The 14,056-nt window shown below is 42.3% G+C and overlaps 1 protein-coding gene and 2 pseudogenes across 1 annotated transcript; 2 read left to right on the top strand and 1 right to left on the bottom strand.

The window, feature by feature from the left end:
• Positions 1-202: 202 nt before the first annotated feature.
• On the top strand, positions 203-785 carry LOC114006091 (polyadenylate-binding protein-interacting protein 2 pseudogene; annotated as a pseudogene).
• Positions 786-4,156: 3,371 nt separating this feature from the next.
• On the top strand, positions 4,157-4,988 carry LOC102484064 (olfactory receptor 8S1-like; annotated as a pseudogene).
• A 6,573-nt stretch (positions 4,989-11,561) lies between these two features.
• LALBA (lactalbumin alpha) lies at positions 11,562-14,056 on the bottom strand. Its single transcript, XM_006168242.1, has 4 exons — positions 13,924-14,056; positions 13,442-13,600; positions 12,854-12,929; positions 11,562-11,622 (listed from the first exon to the last, which is right to left on the bottom strand). Exons 1-4 carry the CDS (start codon positions 14,054-14,056, stop codon positions 11,562-11,564), a joined length of 429 nt encoding a protein of 142 aa, XP_006168304.1.

Genomic DNA, 14,056 nt, shown 5'->3' with positions numbered 1-14,056 from the left:
GTGCATGTGTGCCCCAAATCCTGAGAGGGATAACTCTGTGGTTATCCCCCACTGCGGGGAGGAGGGGTTGCTTTCTGACTTTCTCTCTCCTCCCTTCCCCGGAGAGGTTGGCTGCCTGTGGAAGTCCACAGAGGTTGACAGAATTCATTGGCCGCTGTTCCTCTGCCATTCATTGGGTCAAAAATTATAACTAACATGAGCTATGAGAGATCCAAGTCGCAGTAGTACTAGCCCAAGCATGATCAATGCGGATGTGTTATGAAGGGTCATTGTCATGAAACTGACACTGCATTGGCAGGTAAAAGGATGAAGAGGAATTCAACAAACAGAAGAGTTATAGGAAGAAGAATGTATTGAATGCTGGTTCCAAGAATTGCTAGAAAAGGAAGAAGAACATGAGATATTTATTCCAGCTGAGATCTCCAATAAACTATGGATCAAATCCAGTACCAGTTTAATAACGTTGTTTTCAAACTCTCTCTGCTTCACAAAACACTAGAAGCTAGAAACAATACAAAAGGGACAATTTAGAGGAACTTGTATCTCCTGAGGAGTGAAAGTCATGGAGGAAAAAAAAATGATAGAAAAGGGTGAAGTCAGTGACTTGATAAAGTTTGAAATAAAAAATAATAATAAGTTAAATTAAATTTTAAAACCTTGTTATCAGTGATGACTGCTTTATAGAAGATCTTGTGGCCAAGAGCAATCTGAATCCAAATGCAAAAGACTTTGTTTCTTGGGTGAAGTACTTTAAAAATGTTGCAAATGGGCCACTCTTTTTGTAGAGGATTTGAATTATTTTTTTCTGAGGCTAAAATGATCTCCTATAACTGGGCCATAAGAGGACCAAACTGGCTATATTTACATAGTTTTAAGAACCCATCTTGATAGATTAAACTCTAGGAAAAATAGTCTCTAACATCTATCTTTCACTTCATAGAATTTAGTCTTTAATTTCTTCACATGATGTAGCCTGTTGCTTAACTAATAGAAGATAGCAATAACCTTGCTGAGTCTTTTTGTTTGATTTTTTGCTATAGGGCATGTGTGCTTCCTGTAGAGACAGAGTGAGAAAGAGAAGAAAAGTGAGAAAGCACACCCTCCCCTAGGGATAGCCATGCCACAATCCCTTCTCCGTTCTCCTCTCATGATTTTGAGTATGCATGTACTTGGGCAGATGTGCTTTTTCAAGTGCTGAATCCCAGATTCAACCTCACGGTCAGCCACGTGGGATTCACCGCCTTAACCACCATACCATGGCTGACCCACCTTGCTGAGTCTTTATAGATGCCTGGCTATAGAGATAGTGAAAGGAAAGATGCCACCAGCCCTCTTTCATATGTCCAACTGAGAAGATTTTATCAGTCAAAAATTACAAAGGCATACCTAGCTTCTAAACCAGGATGACAGAATTGTCTTGACTAACTCCATTTGCTTTTGCTGCCTTAATGACTTGAAAATCACACTGGGCACAAGTGCGTGTATGCCCAAAATCCCAGAAAAGAATGGAGAAGAAGGGATTACATTGTGGCCCTACCCCTGAGGGGGAGGGGGGTGATGTTTCACTTTCCCTGTCTGTCTATCTGCTTCTCTCTCTCTGATGAGCCCACCTGACCTATAACAAAAACCTGAAAGGAAAAAAAAAAAAAAAAAAACTGTCCTTTGTTTCAACCCCTACATAAGCTTTGTATCTTGTCAAGTACAGTGGAGACAGCTATGGAGTAAGGTCTGGTGTTGGCTCACTAAAAAGTTCTATTTGTTATTCACCAAGTCTTATGTCTTTGCAGCAGGTGGCATGGACCTGATTTGGGGCATCCCTGCCCATTCCAGCATCACCCCTAGGTTTTCAAACACTGGTTAGTTTCCACACTTTTTTAAATGAGTAAATGTAAGTTAAGTTCTAACTATTTAACAGATATCTCATTTCAGACTTCAGATCAGAACAGAAAGTCCTGTTCAGTTTAATCTGAAATAATTCATCATAGAAACGTGTTTCTGGTTAACAGGCAGTGATCAGAGAACTAGCCGCGGCTTTTAAGGTATGTTATCTTGTTATAAAGATTCAAGTCTTCTCCTAATGTTACATCTAAGGAAGCATATGACTTGAGAAATGCAACTTTGAAGAAGTCATGGCATTGTAGCTATTCCTGTGTGAATTCTAACACTTGACACACCCATAATCCATTGAACAGAGTTTGTAGCATTATGATTTGAGTCTGCTTTCCTTGCTTTAACTATCATGACAATAGTCTGCCACACACTTTCTTTTTTAGGTTTTTGCATAGGGGTATGTGCTTACTGAAGAGAGACAGAGGGAAAGTGAAAAATCACCACCACCCCAGGGGGCTTGGTCATACTCTAAGCCCTCCTACTCCATTCTTCCCTCCAGATTTTGGACATGCAGGCACACACGACTGTCGTGACTCAACCCAAGGTCAGCCAAGTGTGAACACAGCACCGTAACCACCATTCCACTTGCTGGACCCCAGGATTTTTCTTTTAGCAAAACCAGAACAGTTTTGGTTGCTTAAACTTCATATTTCACTAGGTTAAATGTGAGTTCAGTGTTAATAGTATTTAAGTTGAAAATACTGGGAAAATATTTTTTCAATATTTTTCTAATAAAGATAGAGGAAGGAAAATAAAATTTTAGCCACCTAGGACCCTCTTACATGGTGCAACACAATGAAATAAGAGTAATACAGAAAGGAGTAGGTGACCCTGGAGAACCATTTCAGAGTAAGAGCAGGTCTCCTGCTTAGAGGCCTCTCTGGGGACCTCCCTCACTCTCCAAGATCCCTCTGAGCTAAGATCAATTCCCTCTGGTCATTGTTATTTGGGAGGAAAAGCCAAGACAGCTTCCCCTTGGACAGAGAGACTGTAAGAATAGTTCCTTTCTCGTTATTTTCACCCCACATTCTATAAAAGAAAGACAAAGCCAAGGGGAACACACAAAGTTCTAATCTTACCTGTGACCTCTGGCTCCAGTGGTGAAAAGGATGCCTCACAGGTATCCTCCACTGAGGGCATCTGCTGCTGGCCTAGGGCACCCAGGTGAAAACAAATCTCTCATATAGATCCATCTCCTCCTAAAACTACCCATTCTGGGCACCTGGGAGTGACTAGAGATCAGATCTTCATTTATAACCTTCTGAGTTACCTATCCGTGGGAGGTTGTCGCTTTAACCTTCCTCTGGTCTAGACTAAACCCTGTAACTGTCCACTTTACCAGGTCCTCTTCCATCTCTCCTCCCATATTTTGTCTGTTTTGTCATGTAGCATCCCTGTGATACACAGAAGATGGTCTGAGTCTGATCTGGCTCTACCCAAACCCACTGGTACCAGCTGTGCACTCTCATGTTGAATCCTATGATTAGAGTGAAAACACTGGACATTATGCACTTGAGAAATCCTAAAATGGCTGATATGCACGGCCTTCACCTCCATCATGAGGGCTTCTCCCTGCCTGGCTTCCATGGGCCCCCACACTCACATGCCACTTCTGCTTGGGTTGACACAAAATGGGAGATGGGGCTTCTAGTTAGTGCAGACACCAAGGAAGATGGTTTCCCCATCTTTAGAGAATCTAAGCTGGAATGGACTTCAAATTCATCAAGTTTTCCCAGATTATTTTTTAAATGAAAAACTTAAGTGGCTTATTCATGGACAGAGAAAGGACTTGCACTGTCACCAGGTGTCACAATACCTCTATCGATCATTTGAAAAGTCATCATGGTGTGACAGCCAGATGGTCAACCAATATGTTTACTGCTTATTCCCCATGCCAGTCAGCCCTCTTGTGATGTGGGCTCATTTCTCTTTGGAACTGGATCATACAACTTCTCAGTACTATGGCCTCTCTCCCCAAATTCCTTTCCTTCTCCAGTATGAATAATCCCTGCTCTCTTCGCTCTTCTTTCTAGAATAAATTTACTCTTGTTTCCCAACTCAAAAATAAGTTACTGCCGCAAGCAGTAACACTGGGGAGAACCAGTAGACCCGTGAGGGCTGATATGAATGGGCTGTCTCTGCTACATCTTCTGTCCTGGGTCAACGATGAAGCATTACACAGGATGCCTCATCCCTAGGTATGCTCTGGAGGGATAACCTATGTGAGCATTTGTTTCAGTTCTTGTGTCTCTGAAGGAAAATTTGAATGCCCATAGAAATTAGCACCAACATCACCACAGTCACGGCCTTTGTTCTCCTAGGACTATCCACCAACTCCCAGTTCCAGGCACTTCTCTTCGTGCTGTTCCTGGTGATTTACCTCTTGACCCTCTCAGGGAACCTGCTCATGGTGGTGGTGATCAGTACCGATTCCTACCTCCACACCCCCATGTACTTCTTCCTGAAACACCTCTCCCTCCTGGATGCTTTCTATTCCTCCCTCATTGTGCCTAAACTGCTAGAGAACCTTCTTTCTAAGGGGAAGACCATATCCTTCAATGCGTGTTTCACCCAGATCTCTCTGGTCTTATTTACTGGGGCCTTTGAAGCTGCCCTTCTTTCTGTCATGGCCTATGACCGGTTTCACACTGTGTGCCACCCCCTGATGTATGTGATGGTCATGAACAAGAGGGTGTGTGCTGGCCTGGTCATGGCATGCTGGGTTGTAGGGATAGGGACTAGTGTAATCAACACTCTTCCCCTGGCTCAGCAGCACTTCTGTGGTCCCTACATCATCCACAGTTTTTCCTGAGGACTTCCTCAGTGCTCTGTTTGGCCTGTTCTGACCCCTATGCCAGCATCACTGCCATCGTGGCCTCCATGGTTATCCTGGGCCTGTGCAGTCTTGGCCCATTGCTGAGTTCCTGCAGTCGAATCATCGTGACAGCCCTGAGGATCAACTCTGCCACGGTCACAGCAAGATTTTCTCCACCTGCTCTTCTCACTTTATCAAGATCACTGTCTTTTTTGGTTCAGGATTTACCAGGTATGTCACACTACATCCCTCGGATGTAAATGTGGGGTATCACTTGCCCTAAGTGGCCTTGGCCTGTAGAAGAGAGCTTTGCAAAATAGCAGGAAATTCAGAAAGCTTAAGCTCTAGTTCTCCCTTTTCTGTGGACTAGCTATTAGAATGGTAAAGAATCTATTTTCTTTCTAAGTCCTCAATTGTCCATTCTTTAGAAAAATTAACTTGGATCAAGACAGAGATTTTCATACTTCATGAACCTAAGATTCGGCAGTTCTCAAAAGGATATCAGAAATCCTTTGGTAGATGTTTATTCAGTGCTAGATAAAAAAAGAAAACCTATCTTTGAAATAGATACCATCTTGCTTTTGTACCAGAAGATGATGTCTCCAAAGCTTGTTTAGATTATAACTATTTATTTGGCACCTACTATACATCAGCTGCTTTATGTGATCAAGCTCTATTTAGTCTACATCGCATCGTAAGTGAGATATTATTGACCCTACTTTCGGGTAATGAACCTGAGTTTTGGAAGTAATAAGATATTAAGTAATTTCTTAAAGGTCATAGTGAAAGGTATTAATTGAGCCATGAGTTGAACCAAATGTCATATTTTTTTTTCCCCTTTGGTGCCTCTCTCAAACATAAACGAGTCTAGCTGACAAGTCCTCCTTTACTAAGAGACAAAATAATAACGTTTGTTCTTTCTACTAGTGAACTGAGGGTGGATTTACACAATGTGCTCAGTATTTTTTTCACTTGCTTGTGACTCAGCCAGAAATCAGGAAGTGGAAATGGCTGATAAAGAATAGTCCTGACCCAGTTGTGGTGGCACAGGCAATACTGGAGCTATATAGGAAGACCCGAGGTTCAGGTTCCCAGTCCATCTGAACACGGCAGGCATGCCCATGATCCTAGCTGGCTGAGAGGTTGTGGGGATGGGGAACATCACAGTATGACAAGATCTTGTTGAGGTTATCTGCTTTTCTCTGCAGATAAATAAATACACTTCAGAGAGAGGAGAGAGCTGGCCCTCTAGCATAGCAGTCAAGCCCTGTGCAGAGGGAGCTGAATCCCACATGGCTGTCTATGACTCCAGTCCCAGCCTAGGGACTTGAAAAATATGCATGTGTACCCTACATCCTGACAGAATGGAGAAATGGAGAAAAGGGAATTGTGGCATGAGGCGTGACCAGGCCCCAGTAGGCCGTGTTTTCTCTATATTTACCTATCTCTTTTTCTCTTCTAGCAAGCACACATGCCCTCTGATAATAATAAACAAACAACAAATAGCCCAGGAGAGCTCACCTGAGCCCATGACCTAGTCTCTTCATCTCCCTTTATCTCAATTCCCTCATTCCACCGTAAAGGGACAATAAATTTTCCTTTCTACTTCACAGAAATGGTAGGAGGAAGAAATTAAATTATTAAAAAATGACAGTAGGATGAGTATTTCTTTTAAACAAATAACTAGAATCTATTTTAAAAATTCTCAAAATAGTCCTTAGTTATTCCAATGATGGAGATGCAATTGTAAATAATAACAATCATGTTTCTTTGGAAAACACTCTTGGTGGCACATAACAAGACATACCCAAACATTTTAATCTTGTTATTTGGGAATTACATCTTCTGTTTAACACATTTTCATTTCTCACTTTATGGATCCATTTTGACTTTTTTTTTTCAAAATAAGAAAAAAATCTGTCCTTTCAAAAAGGACAAATGTTTGTTCCACTAAGCATTATTAAAAATAATATGCTCGGGACCAGCAGATGGTGTAATGTTTACATTTTGGACTTCCACGTAGTTGACCACGGTTCAAGTTCTGGACCCAGCAGCTTAAAACTCTCGCCAGGCATGTATGCATGCATGACTAAAATCCCAAGAGGAGAATGAAGAAAAAGGGATTGTGGTACAGCAATCTCCCCCGGGAGTGATTTTTCACTTTCTCTGTCTTTCTCTGTCTCTCTGGTGAGCACATGTCCCCTGTAGCAAAAATCTCTAAATAATATTTTGACTGGCAAGCACATGGTCCCTATAGAAAAAAAAAAAAAAAACTCTCAAAAAAAAAGAACAAAGAGATGAAGGCAACTCTGAGAAGGATGCTGGCCAGGAAGTCCCAGGTTACTTTCTGACCCAGGCTCTGCTTCCTCCTCTGAAGGACAAGTTACCAGAGGAAGGGGCAGCAGGAAGAGCAATGGGCACTCGCTGGCTCAGCACTCTCCTTTTCCAAAACAGAGGCCTTAGTTTCTCCTTCTCCAGTGCCCTACTCTCAGTCCAGGGAGGTGGAGAAACCTCTGCAGAGCAGGTGACACCCATCCACTGGGGGACCAGGCACCACACAAGACAAACTTTAGGAAGTAACCAGCCATTTCTACAGCTATTGCTCTGTCCCATTGGTTTCTTGCCCTTTCTACCCCTCCCCTTTTTGCCTCTTCCTCTCTTTTTTGCTTTTGTCAATTCACAAAGTATAAACTGACCTATCAGACCACTAGTAAATATCCTGCATCCTGCGTCCTGGGAGTGGCCCATCTTGGCACAGTGAGACCCACTTCTTCCTTTGCTCCTATCCTAAAAAATGCCTGGCAAGATCCACATGTCCATAATAACTAAGAAAGAAAATAAGTGAGTCTCCTATTATCTTCATCCTAAACAAGTAGCCCCTCAATTAGAACCTAGCAAGTAGCAAATTCTCAATAACCATTGGTTCACAAAGTAAGTAATGAAGGAAGGAATGTGGATCCCTCTAAAGAGTATTTTCTCTTACCTCACTCCGGGAAATAGAAGGAAGTGAATATAATTTCCCACTACAAAGTTTTTTTGTTTGTTTGTTTTGTCTTGTTTTGTTTTGTTTTCTGAGACAAAGAGACAGAGAGTTTTGGCAAGATCTTGTCATGTCATGATCCTCCTGCCCCATCCTCCTAGTTAGCTGGGACTACAGGCATGTGTCACCACACCCGGAGTGTTTAAGTTGGGCAGGAATCAAGCCAGGCCTCTCATGCAGCCTCAGCCTCTGAGCAGCCGCTTCAGCTGCACTTACCTTGTACCCGTGCCTTGTCTAATAGCTTATGCATCCCCAGTGTCTAGTACATCCTGTCACTTGACCAGCTCCCCATTAGTGTTAGAAAAATGGGGGGAGGGGAATGAATGAGATAAAAGAGGCAGTGGGAGAGAAACATGAAAAGGAACATTTCATTTTACCAAATAAAAGTATCATCATAACAAGATAGTGTCAGAGGAAACTAGCAGGGAGGAGAAATCCGGGGGGTCAGGGGTAAGACAGTGCCTACTCTCTGCTTCGTCCTGAGTCCTCCTCACACAGGACTCAGGGGACAGTCTGTGCTCTGAAATTCCTGCCCCGAGTCTCTCCACCTCCCACTTTAGCCTGGGCCACTTCAGGTCCCCACCTGGTTCGGGACCTCATTCTAGGTCCAGAGGAAGAAAGAGTTAGAGGAAGCAGAACAAATGCTCAGCTGCCATCACACCTCCCAGTCAGCGTTAGGAAAGTTCCTGGAAGAGAGTAGCCATGGCCAAGAGATCTGCCTCAGTCAAGACTGCCTTCGTGCCAAAAAAAGGAAAGAAAAAAGCAGTGGCAACTATGTGCGGTGATAGGTATGCAGGTTTCCTTGATTTTGCTGGTCATTTTGGAATGTGCACTTTTTAACATATTTTTTCTTTCTTTCTTTCTTTTTGTTTTGTTGCTGTTGTTGTTGTTGTTGCTAAGGGGCTCATGTATTCACCAGAGAGAGAGAGAGTACCCCTCAAGGGGGTAATGGTCGCCCACAGTCTTTTTTCCTTCCATTTCTCCATCACATCAGGATTGTGGGCACACATGCATGTGTGTCCATGTGTTTTCCAAACTGTTGGAGCCGGGATCCAAACTACAGTCAGCCCCTTGGCCAAGCGGGATCTGGCTCCCTATGCATAGTGCTTAACTGCTGACATGTGGGTCAGGGCCTCACAACATATGCATTTATTAAAAACACCCAGTGGTATACCTTAAATACTGGGTTGTCAGAAAAGTCATGATGTATTTTTGTAATATATACCATTTTTATTTGGAAGAAGAAGGAGGGGAAGAGGAAAAGAACTTTTGTCGGTGGCTCTGTATGTCATAAAGATGATCTAGCCTATTTGACTGGACAAAAAAAAAAAAAAAAAAAGAAACCGCAGCTTATTTCTTTTCTCAGGGGATTTCATAATTCAGTGGACAGCATGATTAACATTGGAATAAAATAAATGTAGAAGCCACTCTGGGGAAAAGGGAATAAGTATAGATCAGGAACAAGAGTTTTCCTGAGAACTGCAAAGCCTGGGCCTCAACTGCCTTAGAGCATTGCTTGTGCCAAAGAACATGGCATTTTGCTTTGCTTATTTTATTTTATGGATCATTTTACAACTGAACTTGGTAAAATCAAACTGAGCATAAATGCATAAAAACAGTTCCATAGTATAGGTACGAAGTAAAGATTCATCAACATTCATATCATAACCTACTATAATAATAAATGAATTAATAATTTTTAAAAATTGCCTTCATGCCTGCTCCCTGGCTTGTAGCTATTCTTGATCCTCCTACCCTCAAGCTAAGATCCTCTACAAATAAGATTCTATTGTTCGATTTCTTCTGCAAAAATGAAGGCCAGGGCTGTGGGGCTGAGTATCGCAACCCCAGCTTTTGTTGCATTTGTGCTCAGCCACTCTATAGAGCTGGTCCCTCAGAGTTTCTAGGGCATGCAACTTTCTGCAAGGTGGGGCAGGGGTAGGGGGATGTTAGCTGAGGCAAGTTAATATCGATAGATAAGATGTGTGAGCTCAGTGAGAAGAATGGCCATCCAGTTCTACCCTCTCATACACACAAGGTTTACTCCTAAAACCCTGTAGACTTGGGAAAAAACCTTTTGTCCCATAGTAAGAATAGCATGCAACACCCCTGGGAGAGGCAGCATCATGTTTAAATTCACACTAAAATGATGTCTAATATCAAGTTATTTTCTGAAAGTTTGTTTTCATTATATATAGTGGAAGGGACAGACTCCCCACCCCTCATCTAACCCAACATGTCCCCTACACATGGGGCCTTCATTTGGGAGTCAATGGTTTCTCAGAAGATCAATCTGACTGTCTAAACTCCAGAGGTTATTGGGGTGGGAAGAGTGTAATCAGCAATATGAGACATCTTGGGAAGGCAAAGAAGGCAGAAAGACAGAGCAAAAATTTCTCCCAGCTAATTCAGAAATGTGGTAATTAAATTATAGATTTAGAATGCTGGATTGTCAAAGCAGGAAGAAATCTCAGAAAAATCCATCTAGACCAAAACCTTCACTTTGAAGAAATTGAAGCACAGAGGATGGAAATGACCTACAAGTTTCAGACTATCAACAAGTAACAGAAACAGACCATAAGACACACATTTCCTGATTCTTCTCTTTTACATAGCTCATAATCATGGAATAAGTAAAGTTCTGCAAACAACATCCTTAAAAACAAGTGGGGCACAAAGAGAAAAAAAGAAATGAAGTGTCTGGGCACTCCCATAGTGCAGGGTTAAACACGGTGCATAGGGAACCAGATCCTGTGGGCTGACTGAAGTTTAAATCCCAGCCCTGCAGCTTGAGAAACACACAGGTCACGTGTGTGTGTGTGCCCCCAGTTCTGGCAGGATGAAGAAATGGAGGAAAAGGAATTGCAGAATGATCATACTCATCAGAGGTTCTTTCTATCTGGGGGTCTGGGGGTGGTGTGGGAGGAGTGTCCCAGGTGCATACATCTCAAGAATTATAAGTTGACCTACATGTCTCTGTTTTATCTCTGATGTCCAGAGATAGGGTTCATTTTAGAGCTCTTCATGAAGAATAAGGAAATCTGTGAATCCCTTGAAGTCACTTATTTTAGATTCTTGGAGTCCCTTCCCTTCCTTTTCATATTCCATCTTTGTCAAAAACTCACCCATACTTCAAAACCAGTTTAAATGCTACCCTTCATGAATCCTTTCTTAATCTCTTTTTCCACATCCTCCAACTACAAATTATCTCTCCTCTTATGAGTTCCTTGGGCACATTTTTAACCTCTCTTATGATGCTTATGACACTGTTTCTTGAATTATAACCGTTTACCTTTTCATTCCTATTAGTCCTTGATGTAAAAGAACCTTTCAGCCAATGTTCAATCCCTCTATAATTTCTTACATACACTTGGTGATCAATAAAAGTTTGTTGAATTGAATTGGCAGAGAAAGAAACCCACATCTTTCTGTTTTAAGTTCAGCCTACTTTCTCTTCAGTTGAGACAAAAGGTGGCTATGACCCACAGCTTCAGTGTCCACCCACTCAGCCTCAGACAATTTTATTAATGTTGCTGGTGGTAGTTCCCTCCAGGAAGAACATGCAGTCAACCACTCCAAATCAGGCACTTTATTCAGGATACAGTGGACTCTTTCAGAAATGAAAGTGCCATCAGGGGCACTGAGCAAAGGTCTGAAGTCCAGTGCACCAATCACACATCCCTGGAGAATAGTCACGGTCCAGTGGTGTCACTACAGCATCCAGGGCCCAAAGACAATCAGCTTCAAGGGGTAGACAGAAAAAACTGAGGTAGCATTAGGGAAGAAGCATTTCAGGAGCAACAGGACAGCAGGCGTTCACAAATCCTTGCAGAGCCACTGTTCCAGTTGCTCAGAGCAGAGCGCCTCATAGGCCAACCTAATAATAGAGAAGGAGATAAGGTGAGTTGTCTGTCTGGGTCTTGGCTCAAATTTCCATCTAGCTTCATCCCTGGGAGGACTGAGTTGTGGATGATAATTACAGAAGATTTTCCCAGCAAGAGGAGGGGCCCAGACACAGTGGTATAAGTAGTAGAGTAGCACTGTGTGATGTTAGAGCCATACGGGAGACCCGAGTTTGGATCTTAGGTCAGCCTGTACATGCTGGACACACCCATGATCCTAGATGTCTGGAAGGCTAGAGAAAGGATCATAGGGTGGTAAAGCCATGTTGAAAGTACCTGTCTCACTCTCTCTCTCTCTCTTTCATGAAAGGAATTAATACATTTTAAAAGGGTCAGCCCATGGCCTGGTGGCTTAGGAAACTGGATCCCACATGGCTGACCACTAGGTTTGAGTTCTGGACCTAACAACTGGAAAAATGTGCAGGGCTTATGTGATCATGTGACCAAAATCCCATAAGGATGAATAAATAGAGAAGAAAAGATTGCAGCGTGATCATTCCCCTTGGGGGACAGGAGAAGTGCTTTCTCCCTACCTCCCAAGTACACACACCCTCTGGCGAATTAAAATAAATAACTTTTTAACTTTGGGACCAGTAGGTGGCGTGGTGGTTAAGGTGCTAGACATTCCCACATGGCCAACCAAGCTTTGAGTCCTGGACCTGGTGGTTTGCTTTCTCACTTTCCTTTTCTCTCTCTGTGTCTTTCTCTAGTCAAATTTAAAAATAAATGAATAAATAAATAAAAACTAAATAAGTAATTCTTTAAAAAAATAAATAAATAACTTTTTAACTTTAAAAATAAACTTTCTCAGCCTAATGATAAGAAATATTAGGCCATCTAGTGGAGTAGGGTCCACTAAAAAAAAAAAAAAATTTTTTTTTAAATCCAAGAAAATTGTAGGGCTAACAAAGATATGCAATGATACCAAGGGTTTGTTTCAGGGTATCGAACTAAACAAGTGGCATTAGATGCTCAAGCCCAGTTGATGGAAGGCCTGTGTCCCAGCCTCCATCAAGGAACCCCTTATTAGGAAAGTTGCTACACAGAAGTAGAACAAGGGAGGCTTTAAAAAAGTGAAACCAGAGTCTGCTAAGTGAGTTTTGTCTGGAGACTATGTTCTGCATTAAATAACCAGGAGACGGAGAGAGGAAAGTGGTGTTGGTGCTAAAGGACTTAGAGGACGTAGAAAATAGAATGGAGAGTCACCAGTAGCCCATTCCTTTCCTATCCAGGATCTTCTTGGCACACGCTATGTCATCAGTGAGGTCATCATTCAGGAGCTCTGTCAGGAATTGCAGGAAAGCAATGAGAGAAGTATTACCCCAAAAATCCAACTATTCCCTGGATTTGGTGGATCTGGCTCTCTGAACTGAAGGCTTATACCTTTCGTCTTCCTATATGAGAAAGCCAATACAGCAACGCCTCCCCCTGGATAGGAACTTCTTTCACTTCTCTGGGACATCTCTGGAGAAGCCATCAACTTTATCAACTGACTTACACTGAAAATGCAGAGCTTTAGACTTCAAGCCTCATAGACAGTTCAGATCATCTACCCCTGAGCTTCAGGAACTGTCTGGGAATTTGGTGATTGCCAAATCCCTCCCCCCAAAAAAAAAAAAAAAAAAAAAAAAAAACACAAAAAAACCTTCTTATTCAGTATTGTCAATTCAGTTGCACAGTTTTTTGGCAATTCAGCCAAGCCAGTGAAGCCAAAGAGTGCTCAACACTGAAAAGGAGATTATCCCAGGGTAGACTCCAGAAAAGCAGAGGAATAGGGTAAGAGAGGCTACTCACTTTCACAGGGGATATTACAGATGTTCTTTGACTGGGGGATCTGTTCGCTTTTACACCAATGTTTATTGCTGATCTGGAAGAGTCCATATTCTGTGCTGCCATTATTACTGACTTTGGCTTGTGTATCAAAACCACTGGTATGAAATATGGTACAGATCCCTGAGGGAAAGATGCAGAAGAGGTATCATAGAGACGTCTGGAATCAGCATAAAGAAAGACTGCAGTTCCTTAACAGAAGGTTTTCCAACCAATTTCCAAAAAGGAGAATGCAGAGTATCTTAATGAGATGAGGAGAATTCCAAAAAAAGGATAAAAACAGTAAGCAAAAGGAAAAACAGATGGAATAAAAGAGAATTGGGTAAGCAGAGAAGATTAGACGATGGTTAGATAATTAACTATAAGTGGAGGAGGAAAGAGGAGGAAAAGGATGGAGGAGGGAAGCAGATGAGGAATACAATGAAGCAAGGGAGCAGAGAACTCACATTCAGCTGCAGTGATGTCTTTATAGCCAAATATGTCTTTCAGTCTCTTGTGCAGCTCACATTTTGTCAACCACGTGGCCTGGATGGCAGGGAATAGGGTGCCCACCAGGAGAAGAGGTACAAAGAGCATCAT

The sequence above is a fragment of the Tupaia chinensis genome, unplaced genomic scaffold (assembly GCF_000334495.1).
Source record: "Tupaia chinensis unplaced genomic scaffold, TupChi_1.0 Scaffold145652_1, whole genome shotgun sequence".
Classification (NCBI taxonomy): Eukaryota; Metazoa; Chordata; class Mammalia; order Scandentia; family Tupaiidae; genus Tupaia; species Tupaia belangeri.
The sequence above is the reverse complement of the archived record's forward strand: the minus strand, read 5'-3'. Positions and strand labels throughout refer to the sequence as shown.

Bases quoted from the DNA above. Each gene is read 5' to 3' on its own strand.
- LALBA (XM_006168242.1), bottom strand. From the start codon at position 14,056: ATGATGCTCTTTGTACCTCTTCTCCTGGTGGGCACCCTATTCCCTGCC. The intron at 13,601-13,923 runs GTGAGTTCTCTG...TCTTTCCCTCAG, and splicing joins AGACATCACTGCAGCTGAAT to GGATCTGTACCATATTTCAT. The intron at 11,623-12,853 runs GTGACTCTCCAT...CTCTATTATTAG, and splicing joins AGGAAAGGAATGGGCTACTG to GTTGGCCTATGAGGCGCTCT.